The 22,304-nt window shown below is 44.9% G+C and overlaps 1 protein-coding gene across 1 annotated transcript in view; it reads left to right on the top strand.

The window, feature by feature from the left end:
* The window catches only part of cep112 (centrosomal protein 112), a gene marked incomplete at its 3' end in the record, with an annotated part of 149,105 nt that overhangs the window by 41,281 nt on the left and 85,520 nt on the right, over nucleotides 1-22,304 (top strand). The window contains exons 9-12 of the mRNA XM_083779138.1: nucleotides 8,158-8,244; nucleotides 15,767-15,866; nucleotides 17,353-17,471; nucleotides 20,650-20,793. Coding sequence (XP_083635264.1) covers nucleotides 8,158-8,244; nucleotides 15,767-15,866; nucleotides 17,353-17,471; nucleotides 20,650-20,793 — 450 coding nt within the window. The remainder of the gene's footprint in view (nucleotides 1-8,157; nucleotides 8,245-15,766; nucleotides 15,867-17,352; nucleotides 17,472-20,649; nucleotides 20,794-22,304) is intronic.

Raw genomic sequence — 22,304 nt, 5'->3', positions numbered from 1 at the left:
AAAGTATAACATAGTGCTAAAATTACACTACATTTGTACATTTGTTGATATAAATAGGTGCTACAAGAGATTATTCGTTGAATCTGAAAAAGTAATCTAAACGGTAATGGAGTCACTATCTATATCACTATATCAATCAATATTACAGCTCTATAACCAGAATCCTATCGTCTCTGGCCTGTGGAAACAGGTCTAAAACCTTTCAGGATTCACATTAAAAAATGTGACCAAACTTGACAAGTCATTTGGATTTTGTTCATGTCATAAGAAAGCAGGGAATCATAGCGTCAAATTGACATATTGGTTGTCCAGTTTTGGACTTATGGCTTATAGAGTACACTGTCTTACAGAAGTCAGCAAAAGAAGGCTTGAAAGGTTCATTTCTGTGGACTCTTAACATTACACCTAGCATTTATTTCATATTTATTTACACGTCAATTTCAGCTCTGACATTTATGTCAGACATGCTCTAGTATGTGAAGAGTCTGCCTGTGCTATTAACTTTTTCTCCTCTCCTGAACACTTAGTCTTGCCGCTATGACTGCCTCTGTATCAGAAAGAGCCACACATGGCAAAAGCTCAAATGCGTCACAAGATTCGAGCTTGTGGATTTGCAGTTTTTTTTATGATTCTGCGTGGCGCTCTGGTATGATCAAGCTTGGACGTTAACAGTTTGACTGTTTTAAACGTGTAACCCGCATTTTAATCATTTCACTGCAGAGATTGTTGTATTACCTTTAGAGCATACGCTGAATTATTTGGGCTTTTGTTTCCGTGAAAATCCGCTGAAAAAAGGTTGCTCCGCTTGTTATTAACGATCACACCACCCGCCATCTTGGTGCGACGCAAGACAGCCCCACAAGACCCTCCTCCATGAGGCGTTGTTCCCCGTTCATTTGCATTGGCCTCAATTTCCCAGAAGCCCTAGCAGCCCACAGCATGTGTTGATTTCCGGTTTCGTCATCAAAACGAAACCTTCTCGTCTCCAGCTCCGGAGCAAAGACGGAGTTTCTTTTTAATTATTACAATACGGCGTATTAAACACATAAAACAAAAGGCGGGTATGTCGTATATCGCAGCGACAGTAACCTGGATTAAACCATTCCTGGCAGGGAAACTGTTTTAATTTACGCGTAAAAAAAAAGCACAAAGCCTATAGCAATATGGAGAATGATAAGAGGTTTCTGCCCCAGCAGCGACCATGTCATCTTTAGCAGACATCTTGTCTCGTGCAGCGCGTCATGTGAACCCAGAGATCCATCCCGCCGCCATCGCGTGGCTGACGTCTCGCCACAAGTCCAGGAAATCACTCTGACATCACTTCCCTCTAATCCCCCCCAAAAAACCTAGTGTGAAATTTAGCCCAGGGTCGAGGCGTGATCCGAGCCACATGTCGTTAATCACCACGCCACACACACACGCACGCACGCACGCACGCATTTCATCAGCCAACTGATAAAATGTATAAAATGAAGTGGTTAAAATGATTGTGATGCTATATTAATAAGAACGCTGACTGTAACTTTTTCCTATAAGGAGCGATTCATGACAGCTGAGAAGAGACGTCACCACAAGAAACCGCTGTTGCTTTGACTCACTCGAGTCATGAATGTTCAACCATGTGTGTTTTTTTTTTCCATAGCTTGGGGGTGAGAGGCTTTTAGGAGTGTCTCGCAGAAATGCCATATAGTCCCGCTTAATCCCTCAACAACACACCCAGACAGGACTCGGTGCTCACACCACCACCACCACCACGGCAGCGCTAAAGCTAAAGCTACACCCACGCCCGTGCATTGGGGGAATTCAATTAAGTGGCGACGGATGAGTCAGGCGTATCGGAGAAGAGTTTTGCTCTCTTAACGTTAAATTTTCGTACCAGGCCCCAGGCCTTTTGTGTGCACACCAGACAGCTATTTAGTTTATAATAGTTGAAAATACTTTTTACATGAACCCCCTCGTTCTTGTATCTTTATTCTTCGTTATTTCTCGTGGTAAAAGTCATCGATACAATGACGTGTCCTCTGTTCAGTGACGAGACAAAACGAAACAAGATGCACCCCGCCATTGCAAACGCACATCCCTGCTTCTCACGACGTGATATTTTGTCCTTCTGATAAATATGCCGCCCTTCAATTTTTGGAATCAATATTACATTTTGTACCCATTTTTCATTTAGCATGTCAATCTCGACCCGTTCCAGACTCGCTCTCGCGACGATCGCACTGCATCAACCAGCTTTTACTTCTGCAAAGTAAAGTGGTAAGACTGCATAGCACATCATTAAGGCTAGGCGCTAGAGTTCACACGTCCAAGGACCTCAACTGGTGCCAACATCATGGACCTGCGTAAGGGTCCATTTGGTTCCTATATGAAATAACGGATAGGGCGACACATCATGCGTCAGAAAGACAATACCAGCAGCCGAGTACGCACTTGTGGAAGTCTTAATGCTTGATGCTGAATTGGCTTCTATTGCAAAAGGGAAAAGATGTAAGCGAGCATCCGAAAACCGTTTGGGGTTTCACACATAATGTTAAATGAAGTTACATTTCCTCATAAAAACCCTCCCTCTAGTGACGTGATTACTGTGGGATTATGCTGTCAGGCTGATCAGATAATTCATTTTCTGTGCGTGCGTGTGTGTGTGTGTGTGTGTGTGTGTGTGTGTGCGAACTTCTGTTTGCATTTGTGCACACAGATATCGTCGCTGCCGGGCAGAAACCTCGTATCTCAAAAGTTTCACATTTTTTGTTAGTTTTTTGCATACATTTGGACACTAATCATCATTCATGAGTGAAAATATCAGACCCTACAAGCTGTTATTTTTTTTTAAAGCCAAAAAAAACCCAGATATATATTTTTTTCTGTTTAGTTTTCTTTATAAACGAGGAACAGTTTTGGACATTGGTTTTCCAAGAAGTGAAGTACAAGAAGTGGTACAGTGTGTGTAAGTGCGCTGTCATCAAAGTGACCCTCATCTCTCCTCTCTCCCCCCCCCAGCGGGGCTGTGTCTGTTTCCAGTAAGCCTCATGCGGCTCGTTGGGAAGACCCACGTGTGAAGTTCCAGGCGGCCCGGCACACTAATGGCCACAGCTTAACTGTGAGGATCAGTCCCTTTGCTTCCCAGATGGCATAATGATGCAATCTCTTTGGGCTCTCTTCATCTCCTCCGGGACATGGTGCTCCACTCGCAGGCTCTCGGGGTCTGTAACTCAAAGGAACTCGCTCTTATCTGATGGTTTTATACAGTGCTTAGAAGGAGGAAGACATAGTAAGACATTGAGCCTTAAAGTTCTGCTTTGGAACGTCGTGGCGTGGCACATGCTGTAAGCTGGCAAACTGCACCAAGAAGAAGAAGAAGAAGAAGCCAGACGTTGTTTTTGTGTCTTGAGATCGCATAAACGTGCCATAATGATTACGTTACTACTTGTGGCTCTGCCTGCCTGAAGCTAGTATACACACACACACACACACACACACACACACACACACACACACACACACACTTGATAATAATAATAATAACGCACTTTACATTCGTTTGAATCTCAAAGTGCTACAGTGAGAAAATACAAAAGGGAACACAATTTAAAACAAAATGGAATGCTATGAAAACACTTTGTTAAAAAGGAAAGTCTTATTAACCCATTCTGAACGGGCACCCATGTTATGCTTTAGCTATTGAAAAATAGCAGATCTACAAGCTCATAGCGCGCCACTCGTCCTCTCTTAAATGAGTCAACCGACTGTGGCGCTCTCGGTTGGGCGGGGAGGGCGTTCCACACTACAGTTCGGGGGGCGGCCGAGCAGAAGGCCCGGTCGCCCATGGTGCGCAGGTTGGTGTTTTGACGGGTCTGAGGCGGTTTGTCTTTGAGGAGCGGAGGGAGCGAGTGGAGGGTTGGGGGGGTGACACGTTCCTTGAGGTAGGAGGGAGCGTTAGATGCACTGGTGGGTGAGCAGGGAGATCTTGTTTTCGGTGCGAAATGAGACGGGGAGCCAGTGGAGTGAGCGGAGGATGGGTGTGATGTGCTCGTATTTGCTCACTCTCATCGGGATCCTCTAGCAGCGCTGTTTTGGAGCCTTTGAAGGCTCTTGCTAGGGATCCTGATGAGAAGTGCATTGCAGACCCCCCCACCTTTCTCGGTTGCCATCCAGACTTTCCTGGAAGTCACTGGTTGCCCAGGGAGTTCTAACTATCTCTAAGTATATGCATACAGTTTATAGGGTATGAAGGAATATAATTTATTTACTGAGGGTTCTCTGTGTATATACATACTACTGTATATATTTATGTCTATGCCTCCTTTTTTCACCCAAACTTAGCGCATTTTCAGGAGAGAATACATAAAAGTAACGTGTTGGTCCGAGCACACACACACACACACACACACACACACACACACACACACATATTAAGTACTGTACACAGCTGTTGCTCAGTACATAGCGGGGCCTGTACTGTACATGGACTGTCCTCCCACCGTGTGTACAGAGGAGGAACCATTGTCCCAACCCTCGTCCGGTTGAGAAGAAAGCAACTCACAGACACGTCCTTGCTTCGCAGAGTTCTGTGTGCACACTGCACAGATGGTAACGGAAACCGTATTCGTCTTCCCGCCCCCATCTCTCTCACTCACTCGCTCACTCACTCACTCACTCACTCACTCACTCACTCACTCACTCACGCGCACATCCTCTCAACAACACTTTATGCTCTCAGATGTGAAGTGTCATGAAAAACAACCAGAAACATGGCATCTTAACAGCTCACACTATATATCTCACCACCAGCACCGTGAAGCAGAGGAGGAGGAGGAGGAGGGGTCCATGGCATGCAGAAAGCCACCCACCCAGCAGCATAGCAGCCCGGGCTGAGTGAAGGCATCTCCCAAAGCCTTTAGGTTTCAGCGTGCCTCCCTCCCTCCCTCCCTCTCTTCCTTCCTCCGCTGACACCTTTTTTAAACAACTTCCAAACGCCCCTGATCTAGTTTGACAAACTTTCTCCAAAGAGCATTTGAAGAGGTGATGAGAAGGTGACACCACACACACACACACATGTGGGTTTTTTTTTTTTGGGGGGGGTGCGCTGATGGAATTTGCGCTCAACGTTCTCTTCCGCGCTTCAATCACCCCCATCTTTCTCTCTCTCTCTCTCTCTCTCTCTCTGATCTCCTGTATTTCTCTCTCTTTCTCTCACATGTCAGCCTTTCTTCTCCTGACAGCTCCGCTGTGGTCCTGTGGATTGCACAAGACATGGTGGTAAATCAGACAACATGAGAAAGGCAGGCCAGAAACAGACGGGGAGGCTTCAAGTTCACAGGGCTGCTTTTTATTTTTTTATTTTTTTAAGGGGAGGGATATGTATGCATGAAAGTGCATACTTGAAGTGCGATGAGGAGGAGATGCATCTCCTTTCTTTAACCCATTCTGAACGGGCACCCATTTTGGTGTTGGCATCATGTTATGCTTTAGCTATTGAAAAATAGCAGATCTACAAGCTCATAGCGCGCCACCGAGTGGCGCGCTACGAGCTTGTAGGTCTGCTATTTTTTTTAAATCGAAGAACGACTGACATTTTTTAGAATCTGATCTCAGGTCAGAATGGGTCAATCAGACCAATGTGTGTCCAGTGGAAACCTTGTATGAATCTGATCTCAGGTCAGAATGGGTTAAGGCCGTTTATGTCTCCGTGCCAGCACGCATTGGCAGTTCTGATCTGTCGCAACGTGACGCTTGGGAAATGCGTGCAGAAGGAGTGAGCTGCTGCATGCATGGGACGAGCCGTCGTTGGCATCTTAGCGAAAAATGAGCTCTTGTTTTAAAATGTCACAAGAGTCCCACCGCCGTTTCAGTCTGATTTTATAAAGTACAAGTATATGTTTTCCCAACAGCGGAAAGTCTAATGACAATAACGTTGGCTTCCATATAGCCATATATACACTCTGTTTATAGTAGCCTCTGCATTTTACCATTCCTAACTATTAGGATCAGTAGGCAAGTGACTTTAATACAGGCCAGTGCCCGGGGAGCAGTTAGGGGTTAAGTGTCTTGCTCAGGGTCACTTAGACCGAGGAGGAACCAGGTTTCTATGGCAGCCTCTCTCTGCCCTTCAGCTATGGGACGCTGTCCCTCTCTCTGCTCCTTCAGCTATGGGACGCTGTCGCACTCTCTGCCCCTTCAGCTATGGGACGCTGTCCCTTTCTGCCCATTCAGCTATGGGACACTGTCCCTCTCTGCCCCTTCAGCTATGGGACACTGTCACACTGCCCCTTCAGCTAAGGGACGCTGCCCCTTCAGCTATGGGACGCTGTCCCTCTCTGCCCCTTCAGCTATGGGACTCTGTTGATCAGAACACAAACAAGACTTTGCCTCAGGCTGTTGTCAGACACACACACACCAACACACGCTTGTAAACAAGCAATGCCGTTTGTCGGCCCGGCCCGGCACGCACCGTGACTCACTAAGACACCAAAACATTGACTAAACGGCCATGCGTGTATCAACATCAAAGTGGAGCCCATTCATCTTCCCCACGCAGTACAGTAACCAGACCGATGCGTTGTGTTTTTGTTTTTGCTCCGGGTCAGAATAACCTCTGTCTCGCTGACTGCCATGTTCCTCCAAGAGGAATCAGATAGGTGAGGAGAAGACCCTCCATATCACTTTTGGCTGAAACCAAACACCTCCACTGTCGCTAAGTCTGTGTGTGTGTGTGTGTGTGTGTGTATGTGCATGATTATATGAATAGTTCAGGGAGTGCTGTTCCAACATGCAATGACAACGGTTGAACTTTTGGTCCTCCCAAAAATACCAGAGCACGCACGCACACAGACACAGACACACACACACACATGCACACGTGTGCATGCACGCACACGGAGGCTTTCACTTTGGTGAGCCTGCCACAAAGTGATAGGAGATTTCATCACAAACACGTAAACACACTGCGCTGTATGGCACATGTCTGCTCCACACGTCGCTTTGAAGCCCCGTGTCTGCATAAACACACTTTCAAATGATAATGAGCCTTGATTCATCAACACTACTGTATGTGTCTTTGTGTGCCTTTGATTTACCGTGAGAGTGTGTGAGTGTTTGAGTGTGTGAGTGTGTGTGTGCGTGCGTGCGTGCGTGCGTGCGTGCGTGCGTGCGTGCATGCGTGCGACACATGTATTATTTGCGCATGTATTATCGTACTATACTTAAGAGGGCCAAAAGTCCCCACAACTATAGTAGAATGTCAGGAGTAGTCATTTCTGTGGTCCTCACAAGAACATTGGTTTTATGTATGCTTAAAAAAAACAACATGAGATACGTTTACAATTAGGAACAGTGATTGAGGTTAGATTATAGATTCCACATGTAGAGGTTAGGTTTAAGTCGGGGGTGTACCAGAGGTGGGCCGCAAAGGTTGTTTTTGTCGACTAAAACGAAGACGAAAACTGTTCGCCGACTACCCTTTTTCACTGACGGAAACTAAATGGAAACTAAGCTATGATGACTAAAACTAAGACTAAATATACTGACAATTTCATCAACAGCTAAAAACTAGACTAAAATGCTAGGAAGGGGACTAGTGGACAATAGATCCAGTAGAAGTCATTTTACACTTGGTTGCATGCTGAAAATAGCAGATCTACAAGATATACATATATGTATATACCGGTATATATATATATAATTGGGTTGATAAATACGTGGGCCTACTCACTTATTAAATAGGTTATTTAAATCGGCGATTGCTCACGTGCATTCATAAAATTGCCTTCCAAAAATGTTGATGTTCTCACATAGTAATACAACCCTGTGTGTGTGTGTGTGTGTGGGCGGGTGTGTGGGTGCGTGCTTGCTTTACTGTGGTTTTCGATATCTTGCATATCAAATGAAAACTGCCTTTTTTTTTTCTTTTTTTTTCTCCAGGAATTACATATTGTTGCACGTGTTGCTATGCAACAAATACTCTTGCATTAGTATTGGTTAATATTGCTTAGCAACCACAATGTATTTTAACATAAATCAAAACCTAAAACACCTGAGGCTACGGCAGACATTTCTTCTTCTTTCTTTTTTCTCCACAGCTCTGTCTGTGTCACCGCCAGTTTCTCACTTCTAGGTTTACTTAATTAATTAATTGTACTGTGTTTGTTGTGCTTCCAGGTGGACGTGAGGACCAGGCTGCTGGAGGCCAAACACCAGGAGGAGAAACTCACAATGCAACAGAGCCACGACACAGATGTGCAGAACGTAAGCACGCACACTCAGCTTTTTGTTATTATTATTATTGTTGTTCTCATGACTTAGACAGTAACATCTAACTATAAATGCACCAAGTCTCTGTAATCCATGTACTGTACAGCTCGAGAACCGTTCGCCAAAAAATGTAGACACACACGTTCCTCACCCTGCACTGCAGTGCCCGGCCTCGAGTCGGTGGGATACACAGTTGTCCAGAAACACCACGAATGCCTCTGCCCAGGTTCTGGAGAGGGCCCACATTAGCCAATTGGTCACACCTGATCACCCCTAGATCTCCATATATGGAGCTGGCCTGTGCTGACATCTCAATGGTGTTCTGACATCTGCATAGACTCCATATTTGGGCATATGCCTGATACATAACTCCATATCTGGGCATAAAAGGCACACAGACATAATAACTGGGTGGGGCATGCATTTTCAACTTTCATCGTTCCAAGTAGGCCAGTGCAAACGGGCAGTTCTTAAACAATACAGTTATTATACGCTCAGTGCACTTTGACTTGGCTCTGGACCTGATCACCCCGTTATATCCATATATGGAGCTGGCCTGTTCTGATGTCACAACACTTACATATTTGGGCATGCCTGACACAGAACTCCATACTGTATTTGGGCATAACAGTGACACGGATGGAGCTTGCCTATTCTGACATCACAATTATGTTCAGGAACTGCCTACTGAGTGGCACAAAAAAAACCTCTCTGGCTTTGACAGCCCATACATCTACAGTACACGGAAAAAGTCCTATATGATTGCATTAAACAACGTTAAGCAATGTTAAACTCACTTTTCCTCTCACTTTGCCACTCGATTTCCCATTCACTTCATGCATGCGCATACCCTCTATTGATCACACCTGATCAACCCCCCCAACGGGCACTGTTCTATAGTTTATATTATATAATATATTGTGCTATATATATAATAATAATAAAACTTTATTTGTATAGCACCTTTCATACATAAATGCAACTCAAAGTGCTTCACAGGGCAGGACACAAAAATATAATACAATAAAACACAAGTAGTTAAAATGATAGAACAATGGCAAAGAACAACATTGAATATAAGAACATAAAATAAATAAAAACAAATAAAAACACCACATGCAGCAAATCATTCAGGGCAGGGTAGGAACGTGCATAGTAAAACTCAACTAAAAGCAAGAGTGAAGAGGTGAGTCTTGAGTTGAGATTTAAAAATGTCTACAGAGGGTGCGTTTTCTGAGCTCGAATGGGAGTTTATTCCAGGCTGTTGGGCCGTAGAAGCAAAAAGCTGCCTCACCATATTTTTTTGTGCACATTCTTTTAGGCACTTCAAGTAGGCCAGCATTGGAGGACCTGTATAAAGTGCTTCACAGTGTGCATCCCACTACCAGAATCGGAATAGGGTGTACGTGGTGTCTGGTTGCTTAATATCCCCAGCCTCAATGTCTTATACTGTAGTAACACATTATTCAGGCACATTCCAGCCACCTCTTTTTGCTCATTAGAACTTCTCTACGCGGCGTCATCAAACAGCGACGCGTGCCATATACGGTAACATCATTCTACAGGCCGCAGGTTTCTGCATTCTTCTATTTTTAAGTGGTGCAACCACACTACTATTTGTGTGGCTGGGTGGGTGGGTGGGTCTGAGCACGAAAACAGCATGGTTGTTTTCACCACCTGTGCGCAACCTAACACACACACACACACAAACACACGCACATATTAACCCATTCTGAACGGGAACCCATTTTGGCGTTGGCATCATGTTATGCTTTAGCTATTTTAGAAAAATCGAAGAACGACTGACATTTTTTTAGAATCTGATCTCAGGTCAGAATGGGTTAATCAGACCAGTGTGTGTCCAGTGGAAACCTCGTATGAATCTGATCTCAGGTCAGAATGGGTTAACTGTATATATGGTGATTTCGGGTGTGCCAGTACAGTACAGTGACAGTACAGTACAGTAGAGGGTACAGTAGAGGGACCCCCACACGGTAACTCTGTCATTTCTCAACCGTTTCGGACGCGGGCAGGCTCTCTGGAATCGGGCCGGCACCCTGGGTGTGTTCCTGTGGGTCTTGAACTCCCCCCTCCCCCCCCCGACTCTAACGACCCAATGCTGTATACCCCTCCAACTATACTTTATATACCTTCCACATTTTCAACTGTTTATATTATATTTTGATATTTTGACACTGGCTTTGGCAATGTAAACGTATAAACATACAGTATGTTTACTCTCATCTCATCCCAACAAAGTTCCTTTTGAGTTGAATTGAATTGGATTTCATTCATCCGCACGCGCACACACACACACACACAAACACACGCACACACGCACACGCACACACGCACACACACACACACACACACACACACACACACACACACATTCCGTGTGCATGAGAAGGTTGGCACCTTGCATGGTTTCCTCCGTCATCGGTGTAAAGCGCCAATGTAAAGTGATTCAGGTAAAAAAATGCAACTGTGTTTTAGCTATAGTGCTCAACCCCAACTGCCGCGTTGTCGTGAGCTTGTAGATCTGCTACTGCAGTGGCATGTTAGATGTGCGAGCATCCATATATGAAAAGCGTAAATTAGGCGCCGGTGGAGCCCGTCCCAAGGTGCCTATGAAGCGTTTCTTTGAGTTCCAACCTGCTGGCTAATGAAAAGAAAAGAAACAGCACCCCGCCTCGCACCACCCACCCTCTTCTCCTCCACACATACGGTATAATCAGCTCTTCATCACTCTCCTCAGAGGGTCTTCAAAGCCTCTCGGCGGCTCTGGTGCAGGGGGGGGGGGGGGGGGGGGGGGGACAGAAGAAAGAAACAAGGCAGTGAAGACGGTTTAATTTCTAGCGGGTGGGCTATCAGTTATAGGCTTCAGATCAAGCACCTGGGATCTGTCACGTCCCTCCGTTCCCTTTCAGCCACACAGAAGCTTTTAATAAAAAAAAAAGAAAAACACTCCAATTTTCTCCCCCGTTTTAAACTGTCCGTCGCTCCTTTGTGTTTGACACGAGACAGGGTGACAGCTCCCTCGCTCTCTCTCTCTCTGTCTCTCTCTCTCTCTCTCTGTGTGTGTGTGTGTGTACTGGCCGTGTCATTGCAGGGAAATCACATTAATTGCACACAGATTGTGAGACGCGTCTGATTCAATTCTCTGCTTTTTGCTCCAGCCAGCCGTCCCCCTGTAATGTCTTCAAAGGCGACCGATTGGTGGGATGGGGTGTGTGTGTGTGTGTGTGTGTGTGTGTGTGTGTGTGTGTGTGAGAGCACACACACACACACACACACACACACACTGTACACACTGTAACGAGTGCCAGTGAAAGCTGCCTTCTAGCTTTAATTAGCGCTCTTCTGAATAATGTATACGCCAGCAGGGAAGGCTAGTGGTCATTGTCTTTATGCCTAAAGACGAAACAGGACGGGTGTAATGAGAGAACAGGCCCCGGCATTGTTTACTAATAGCTTTGGATCGTGTGTGTGTGTGTGTGTGTGTGTGTGTGTGTGTGTGCTTAATCACTGCAGGTGTTAAACCCGTTACAACCATGGAGTGCAAAAACAATCAGCTCTATTACACACACACACACACACACACACACACACACACACACACACACACACACACACACACACACACACACTCACACTCACACTCACACTCACACTCACACTCTCTCTCTCTCTCTCACACACACACACACACACGTCGCCGTATATCCCTGAGGCAGATGTGCATCATGCGATGTGAAATGAATATGTTGCGATGAAGTCAAACGGACAAGGAGTCGTGTGAAATGCAACGCAACGTTAAATGCCGGCAGACATTAGATCTGCTTAGCTGTACGGTGTGATTATATTATTCATAAGAGAGTGAAACACTGTAGTCAATCTGTACAGTACGTACGCTTGTGCAGTGTGTGTGTGTGTGTGTGTGTGTGTGTGTGTGTGTGCTTGTGTGTGTTCAATGCTTATGTAGATGCACTCATTAGTAGGGATGGAGCTTGATAACCGATACGTCAATACAAAATGACGAGCTCCATCCCTTCTCATTAGGAGAGCTATAAGCACTAAAACAATCATCCCTGCCCTGATGAAAATATACATGGTGAATGTGCTCTCACTTAGATGTGCGCCCGTGACTGTGTACAGTGCGCCTGGACATCACGCCTTCATTTTTGGGTCCTGTTTTGGGTGTGTTCCTACGGTGAAGTCACGCCCTGCTAAATGTGAATATGGCTGTGTTGGAGACGCAAACAAAGGTGTTTTGTTTTCGCGTCGAATTGGCTCACTTTTTTTGTGGCTCGAGAGGCAGCTTGACAAAATAATGGATTCATGTTTGCAGAATCCTGCACTATGTGACACTTAGTGCATGCTCGCACTATCCATAGGACCAAAACAATCTCACTGTATACGATTCCACCTGAAATACTGGACGCTGTACTATAGCTCCTCTTCCTCTTATACCAGTGGTTTTCAACCTTTTTCGTATCAAGGCCCATTATTTATTCAGCATTTCTGCCACTGATGATATTTAACCTCCAATAATATTTTGTTATTGTTGCATATAGGGTTTTTGTCCACAATTCGATCTATTGATGTTGGTACCAAAAGTTCATCAAAATAACAATAATTTTACATTCTCTAATTGTGTACACTTCTTGTAAATCAAGTAAAATGCAGATAAGATGTTTAACAATAACTCAAGAGTTAAAGATCTAATAAGGGTCCATTTGGTTATACTAAGTCCATCATTTAGCTGGGGACCACCTGGAACCCCCCTCAAGGACCACTGGTGGTGGTCCCCCGACCACTGGTTGAGAACCAATGCTCTATACAGGCACAGGGTGATATAATTGTTGGCACCCTAAAAGCTGTCATTTCATTTCCAGCTCCAAGTGCAACCCCTCTGAACCTGGAGCCGATACTCTGCTGCTGCCTTGTTCCAGTGGGTCTAAAGCAAAAATAAAAGCATTATGCCTTTCTTTTGGGTCGAAACATGGGGGTGGGGGGGGGGGGGATTGGACGTCCCTAAATGTTCTGTTGCCTTTCTGCCTCCCCTATACTCCACTCTCCCACAGTTGCTTTCATCTCCCCGTCTCCCCGGCTCTCAGCGTGACAGGCTTATCAACTGAGTGCACTTATGACACCGAAATGTCTGAAAGCATATCTCTTTTACAGACATTTGGAGTGCTTTTGTATGTGTGTGTGTGTGTGTGTGTGCGCGCGTGTGTGCGCACCAGCGTCCTCCCTTCGTCTGTTGGACTTGCCCTGTCATTTTGTCGTGCAAATTGGATGTGTTGTTATCATTTTGGTTGCTTGAGTGTGTGTCTGTGAGCATGTGAGTTCATCTGAAATCTGAGAGCTTCAGTCAGTCAGTCAGTCAGTCAGTCATCACAACAACCACACACCAAATATCACTACCCAGGAAGAAGAATAACCCATTCTGACCTGAGATCAGATTCTATAAACGTCTTATACATCCTGACAGTTTTCTGAAAAAGCTATGTTTCTATGTCTATGGCGCGATATGAGCTTGTAGATCTGCTATTTTTCAATAGCTAAAGCATAACATGATGCTAACACCAAAATGGGTGCCCGTTCAGAATGGGATAAACATGATGCCGCAGCACCCAGTAAGACAACCAAGACCCATCACAGCCGATCTACAAGCTCACAACGTGTTTGTTTTTTTACTGGGAAGTCATATTTTGACAGCATGTCATAATTTCACCCCCCTCCCTATCTAATTACTGGACAGTATTAGGATGTTGATATTGATTTTGTATCCATCCTTAGGGCCCCAAATCACACCTTATGATTACAGCTTAGCAATGGCACCGGGTGAAACATGGGGTACAAAAAAACATAATATATAAGAAAGAATATATATATAGATATTCCCTTCCACATTGGAAGTGAGAGCAGCCAGGCTGTCTGGTACTCCATCTCTCCCTGGGTGTCAGCAGGCTCATAATGGGCAGAGATGGAAGCAGTTCCACCATGTAGAAATGCATGTATAGATGTTCTGTATTCAAAACTATGCTTGAGTAGAAGAAAACTAAAAGTAAGAAAAGTATTGGCATCAAAATATAATGCTGACAGTACCAAAAGTTAAACTCATCATGGCGGAACTTTTCCATTTCACACCAAACTCATTTAGACCCATGAGGCTGATTCGTAAAAGAAAATATGACGTGAATGTTCCATTCATTGTCAATTTCATTTAATGTTTGTGTTGCCACAGATTCACGTCATATTTGGCGGACATTTGACCTAATTTCTCCTTTCATTGTCGATGGCAAATATGAGGCGTGTGTGGACAAAAGCTGCAGCGCCCCTCAAACAAAAAAAAGAAAACGCATTTCATATCCTGATTTCTGAGAAAATAAATAAATGACGCAGAGGCATTCATGGCAAGGTAATAACAATGTATTAGGTACTGTAGGTGTTCCAGTTCTAAATCAAATAAAAACGTTTTAGTTTAGTTTTAAATAGGGCTAAATAAAATAAAAAGTATGCAAAGTATCTAGTAACTAAAGAGGAATTGTAGTGGAGAAACAGGGCTTGCAAGCGGAAGCTTTCCCCACAATGGGGATGCTGGGGTTTCAGTGGTTAACAGTGTGAGGGGGCTGGCTGTCATCATTCTAGTCTGGCTCTCCATCTCTCCCTGGTGTCATGCCACTAATGGCAGACAGCTGCTCTCCTTGCCTCATCACACCTGCACCAGGTGTTGCTGTCGCACTCAATTAGTCTGCAGAACTCCCAGGTTATGGCGTAATGACTGTATTAACACTAACAGCCTCCCGGGTTATGGCATAATTACTGTACTGCAGGCTTATGCTCTCAAACCGCATCATTCAAACTTGGTTTCTGACCAACAGCGATGGTATGTTGTTTCAATAGTAAAGAGGGTAAAAAAGCCAAATGTGTAACGTGACTGAGGTAAACTTCACTTGAGTATCATAGCGTGTGTGTGTGTGTGTGTGTGTGTGTGTGTGTGTGTGTGTGTGTGTGTGTGTGTGTGTGTGTGTGTGTGTGTGTGTGTGTGTGTGTGTGTGTGTGTGTGTGTGTGTGTGTGTGTGTGTGTGTGTGTGTGTGTGTGCGTGTGTGCGTGCGTGCAAATAATTGACAAAATATAAAAAAAACATCAAATATACATTATAATAATATACAGTATAAGACCCTATTTTTGCCGGTAACCCTTCTTTGCCTTTTTTTTTAACTAGTTTGAAAAACATTAGAAAATCGTTAAACTATATAGCCAATATACATCGACACGTTGTGAGCTTGAAGATTGGCTATTTGAACTATTCCAACGAAGTTTAGGGATAAGTGTAATGCAGAGAAAGTTGAACTATTCTGGATCGTTCGATCTTTTCATAAGATCTGTGTTATAGTTCTCTGTGGGATCAGCTCCCCCCCCCCCCCCCACACACACACACACACACAACTTATTTTTCTTTCCTTTCTTCTAATATTGGCTAAATAAATAAATCTCCTGTCGCAGATTCTGGACCGAAAGAACGGCGAGATTGAGGAGCTGAAGGCCGCGCACCGAGCCAAGCAGCGAGGCTCCGAGGAGAGCGTCCGCAAGCTGGAGAAGAAAGGTGAGACGTGTTTACGCCAGGCCGTCTCGGGACACCCAGGCTAGAGAGAGCGGGGCGGACGCGGCTCCCAACGCGGAGCCCCCGAGGGTGTAGTTTGATGCTCGCCAGCTGTCTGTTCAGTCCCAGAAAATGTCCTGGTCCGTCCGTATGTCCGCCCGTCACCCTTCAGACTTGTCTTCACTAGGGTTATTTTATCAGTGATTACTCTGTTGATTGCTTTTTCTTTCTTTTTTTTTTTTACAATTTGCAATTTGCAAAAATAGCCAATCTACAAGCTCACAACATATTGCAATTGTTTTTATTTTTGTGCCACAATTTTTCCAGTTTTTCATGTGTCTATGAGGTGACTACTTCATTAGACACCCTGGAGTCGTTTTTATGTGCAATGGTGTATTCACTTTGTGTTTAGGGTTTCTTCCTGGAGGCTGATACAAACGACATTTTAACAAATACTGTACACCTTTTTGAAAAAAAATTATACCTCCCTTATATAACAATAAGACCTGATGATCATGTTTTAGGGTGAAAAACAAGATGACGGCACTCCGTCTTTAAGATTTGTTTAGGGGCGTTTTGCCTTTATTACGATAGTACGCTGTACTCGGACGGAATGGAAGCACTACAACACATTTCAGGGATAAAACCAGGGGGGCAGTCAGACAGATATTTTGTGAAGCCTGAAACTCCTGAAAGTTCATATAATGGCCTGTTGTGGCGCTGTCACTGGACCCAAAAAAACCCATAGCCCCATAGAAGTCCATGTATTTGGGCCCAACTTCACCTAGACTGTATTACCTTAATAAACATGGTCATGAATACTTTCTGCTTCCAGTCACTAGTTTAAAGTCTCATTTCTAATGTCATAATATTCTTTTTGGAAAATGATGGTCCCATTTATAAAATAAATGACCATAAAGTCGCGTATGTTCTGAGGGGCATGGCTACCGTTACAGTCTATGATCGGGAGTCCCCACCCACTCGAGTCAAAATAAGTCAACGGAGAAGAAGGGGGGAAGTCCCGCCTCGTTGTCTGGGCCAGCCAATGGCCAGCTGGGCCCAAACGGAGCCAGCCAATAGCCAGCTGGGCCCAAACGGATCTAGAAAGATGGCGACTTACAGTGCAGGAATAACAGGCTTCATTTTACGTCCATGTTAGACCCAGGGAACGCTTTGTCCATATTTTTTACAGTCTATGGATAAAACGTAAGACGAAGAAGGGGTACAGGGAGGTTGACGTGTGTGTGCGCGCGGGGGGGGGGGGGGGGGGGGGGGTGGGGAGATGTAGTCTGAAGGGGTGATTCTTCAAATTGTACGTGTATATATATATAGCCGCTTGGCAGGCTGTGACGTCTGTGTGTATCCCTGCCCACGGTTCAAAGCGTGTTGCGGGAGTCCCAGGTCATGTGTCTGTGTGTATCCCCGCCCACAGTTCAAAGCGTGTTGCGGGAGTCCCAGGTCATGTGTCTGTGTGTATCCCCGCCCACAGTTCAAAGCGTGTTGCGGGAGTCCCAGGTCATTCGCGAGAGCAAAGAGAAGCAGATGGGCGAGCTGAGGAAGATGTCGGATCAGAGCGCCGACTCTTTGAAGGAGGAGTGGGAGAAGAAGGTACGATATACAGTGCGAGAAGTTGAAGGCCGTGTATATCTTAGATCGCTGTGTGTGCATCCCAACTATCCCCATGCGAGATAGAAGACCCGAAGCTTCGGTTATATATGCTTATAGCTGTGTGCGGGTGTCTCGCACCGGAAATGTGCTGATCTACAAGCTCTCGCAGCAGCGTTCGACACGTACGTAGAGTTTGTAGATCGGCTGGTGTTGGTGCTCGACACCCATGCGCAACCAAGTATAACTCAGGCTTTATGTCAGAGGAAGAGGCTTTGATAGCTTGAGACTGGCAGTCTCTGCTTCAAGCAGGCAGGCTTTGCTACGGTAGTATTGGGGAGGGGAAGGGGGGGGATCTGTATTCTTTCATCCCAACCCAACTTACTTGGGGTTTTTTTTTCTTTTTGGTGCTGAAAAATTAATGCCCTGTGCCCTGGGAAAACTGTGTTTTCAATCCCCGCTAATGCTGGCTAACTGAGCCGTCAGCGCTCTGTAAGATCCCTAATGCAATTTCCACTCATATTTTCAGGGTCGCTTATCGCATCATAAGCAGACTTGAAAGAAAAAAATAATTCTCCCATGTAATAAAATATATCGTTTTATTCTTTTAGTTCCCTTTTTAGATGAGGTTTCACTTTGATCGATCGATCGATTGATCGAATGAATGAATTAATACTTTATTAACGAGTTTGAAAAGAGCACGACAATAGTACAGTTAAAGCTCTACTAAAAGCCGTTTTTGCTCTTGTGGTCCGTGGTACTGGATTCATCATCAAGCCACACAATACATTCAATACGTAACAAAAGTAGTGTCTCACCCCACGGGGCTCCTAGCCTGGTTAATAAACCAGACCGAATCAGCCGTTGGCAAAAATAAATTGCCTGCCGGCGGATTTCGGTCTGGAGAGGCTCAATTGTACGCCCATTTCCTACACCAGAGAATGTGGGCGGCCAATCGGGACACGGTATGCAATATGGGCGGGCTTTGGTACAGTGACTTTCAATGCTTGAGACCTTTGACTGACAGTAGCTCTGACCAATTGCGTCAAAGAGGAAATGAAATCCAAGCTGAGCCTCCCCAGACTAATATCCCGTGGTCCGTGCGATATTAGTCTGGTTTATTAACCAGGCTACGGGGCTCCCTCCGTGGAGCTTGCTGAGAGAGTGAGTTGTTTGACTCCTTGGGGGGGCAAGTTAGCAGGGGATAAACCAGGGGGGCAGTCAGCCAGATATTTCGTGAAGCCTCATTTGAAATCGGTAGTTCATATAATGGCCTGTTGTGGCGCTGGACCGGACCCAAAAAGCCCCATAGCTCCATAGAGGCCCATGTATTTTGGCCCAACTTCACCTAGACTGTATTACCTTAATAAACATGGTCATGAATACTTTCTTCTTCCAGTCACTAGTTTAAAGTCTCATTTCTAATGTCATAATATTCTTTTTGGAAAATTATGGTCCCATTAATTAAAAAAATGACCATAAAGAAAAAAAAACATCGCGTATGTTCTGAGGGGCGTGGCTACCATTACAGTCTATGATCGGGATTCCCCTCCCACTCGAGTCAAAATAAAAACCAACGGAGAAGAAGGGGGGAAGTCCCGCCTCGTTGTCTGGGCAGCCAATGACCAGCTGGTATACAAAACGGAGCCAGCCAATGGCCAGCTGGTACCAAAGATGGCGACTTACATCAGGAATTAGCATATTATTACAGGCTTCATTTTACGTTCATGTTAGACCCGGGGAACGCTTTGTCCATATTTTTTACAGTCTATGGGATAAACACAATGTGAATGAGCAGGCACTCGACGAGTCTCAAGGAAATGGATAAAGAGATGGACAGTGACATATCCAAAAGAGAGACATATCCATAAAAAAGGCTGGATGCAACATAGACAATTCTCGCCCCAAGGCACCAGGTTTCGTCGCCTGACTTTGGCATCAGATGATGACTAGGGCTGCGAATCTTTAGGTGTCCCACGATTCGATTACGATTCTTGGGGTGACGATTCGATTCAAAAACGATCTTTTCGATTTTTCCGATTCTCGATTCAAAGAATTTTAGCATGATCTACTCCAGTCTTCTGGCATGAAAGCAGAGTACCGTAATTTCCGGACTATAAGGCGCACCTGAATATAAGCCGCACCAGCCAAATTTAGGGAAAATCCCAAATATGTACGTATACAAGCCGCACCGGACTATAAGCCGCAGGTGGCCCCCTAGTGGCCGTTTCGTTACCTTAGATGGCTCTGCGTTAGCTGTAAAAATCCATAGATAAGCCGCACCGTTGTATAAGCCGCAGGGTTCAAATCATGGGTAAAAAGGTGCGGCTTATAGTCCGGAAATTACGGTACATTTAGTAAAAAGCTTGTATAATTGTAAAGGTTTTATCAACTGAATGATTTAAACACACAAAGGTTAAATCCAAGAGTAAGAACATGTCTCATTTATTTAGCTTGCACAAATTTGAAACAGTACAAAAGTTACAAAATCTCTTCTCACTCAATAGGCCATAATGCATTGCATGCACAGGTACATTAAATGTACCTGTGCATGCAATGCATTTCTTATTTTTTTTCTTTTTTCTTTTTTTCGAAAAAACCCCCCAAAAAAAAACGATTTTTGGAAAATGAGAAGCGATTCGGAATCGGACGGCATTAGAATCGCGATTCTAACTCGAATCGATTTTTTTTGACAGGCCTAATGATGACGTTCTTTGACTCTGTGGTCCCAGCGCTGAGTCAGTGGGAGTGTCCTTAGCTCAGCTCCTGCCTCTCGCCTTGAGACTACCTTTGATGGCGCGCCTGCCTTGTTGTCACTGTTCTCAATTTCTTCTTAATGGCGTTTTAATGTAGAGTTTACGGCACGTGTTCCGAAACGGCACGTCCGAGCCGTCAAATATGACCTCCCGACTCCGTTGGATACGGTCATACGGTCACTTTGGTAAAAGGTGACGAGGATGCATTTTTAAAAATGTATAACCGTATAAAATATATCTTAACTTTAAAATGATTTGTCTACCTGTGGAAAACAGTGATGCTCTGAATTACTCGGTGTATAAATCTCCTCTCTCTAGTCTCCGCTGCCGTGTTAGAGAAGGAACAGTGATAAATCTCTCCTCTCCTATAGGTCCACGCTGCCGTGTCAGAGAAGGAACAGTGATAAATCTCTCCTCTCCTATAGGTCCACGCTGCCGTGTCGGAGATGGAACAGGAGAAGTTTGAGCTGCAGAAGAAACACACGGAGAACATCCAGGCTCTGCTGGAGGACACCAACCTCAGGCTGGCCAAGATGGAGGCCGAGTACAACACCCAGACACATGCTGCTGTAAGTCACCAAATACGGTACAACACCCAGACACATGCTGCTGTGAGTCACCAAATACGGTACAACACCCAGACACATGCTGCTGTAAGTCACCAAATACAGTACAACACCCAGACACATGCTGCTGTGAGTCACCAAATACGGTACAACACCCAGACACATGCTGCTGTAAGTCACCAAATACAGTACAACACCCAGACACATGCTGCTGTGAGTCACCAAATACAGTACAACACCCAGACACATGCTGCTGTGAGTCACCAAATACAGTACAACACCCAGACACATGCTGCTGTGAGTCACCAAATACAGTACAACACCCAGACACATGCTGCTGTGAGTCACCAAATACAGTACAACACCCAGACACATGCTGCTGTGCGTCACCAAATACAGTACAACACCCAGACACATGCTGCTGTGCGTCACCAAATACAGTACAACACCCAGACACATGCTGCTGTGCGTCACCAAATACAGTACAACACCCAGACACATGCTGCTGTAAGTCACCAAATACAGTACAACACCCAGACACATGCTGCTGTAAGTCACCAAATACAGTACAACACCCAGACACATGCTGCTGTAAGTCACCAAATACAGTACAACACCCAGACACATGCTGCTGTGAGTCACCAAATACAGTACAACACCCAGACACATGCTGCTGTAAGTCACCAAATACAGTACAACACCCAGACACATGCTGCTGTGAGTCACCAAATACAGTACAACACCCAGACACATGCTGCTGTGAGTCACCAAATACAGTACAACACCCAGACACATGCTGCTGTGAGTCACCAAATACAGTACAACACCCAGACACATGCTGCTGTAAGTCACCAAATACAGTACAACACCCAGACACATGCTGCTGTAAGTCACCAAATACAGTACAACACCCAGACACATGCTGCTGTGAGTCACCAAATACAGTACAACACCCAGACACATGCTGCTGTGAGTCTTAAATAGAGGTATCTGAGCATCAATCACAAACATTCAATCAAGAACTGACCAATCGAACACAAGGCAGTTATAACGGTACACTGCTGCACATAATTTGCAAAAGATCAAACACTGCTGCATAGAATTGGCACAATCAAGGTCATCATGACATAACCTCATGGAGTGGCTCTTACAACAGTTAATCAGTTAAAGGTATATTCAGTGATTTCACTCAAAAAACCTTAGGTTTCGTTTTTGGCCTGGGACCCAGCCTTTCGTCCAATCAGGATAGAGAGTCAAAAACGAAACCTAAGGTTTTTTGACCCCCAGGGGTTAACTGGGGACAGGGAGGAACTCCTTATATGGTCAGCACACTCTATAGTAGGGAGGATTATCACAACAAAACAAAAAAAATAAGTGATATTTGAATTAAGTGAAATCACTGAATATACCTTTAAAAAACGTCGGCTGCATAATTTCTGATACCGATGTAGTCCAAAAAGTCAAATAATGGCCAACATCGGTCTTGCTCTAGTAGTGGGTATACTGACTCAATC

The sequence above is a fragment of the Protomyctophum parallelum genome, assembly GCF_964188405.1.
Source record: "Protomyctophum parallelum genome assembly, chromosome: 13".
Taxonomy (NCBI): Eukaryota; Metazoa; Chordata; class Actinopteri; order Myctophiformes; family Myctophidae; genus Protomyctophum; species Protomyctophum parallelum.
The sequence above is the reverse complement of the archived record's forward strand: the minus strand, read 5'-3'. Positions and strand labels throughout refer to the sequence as shown.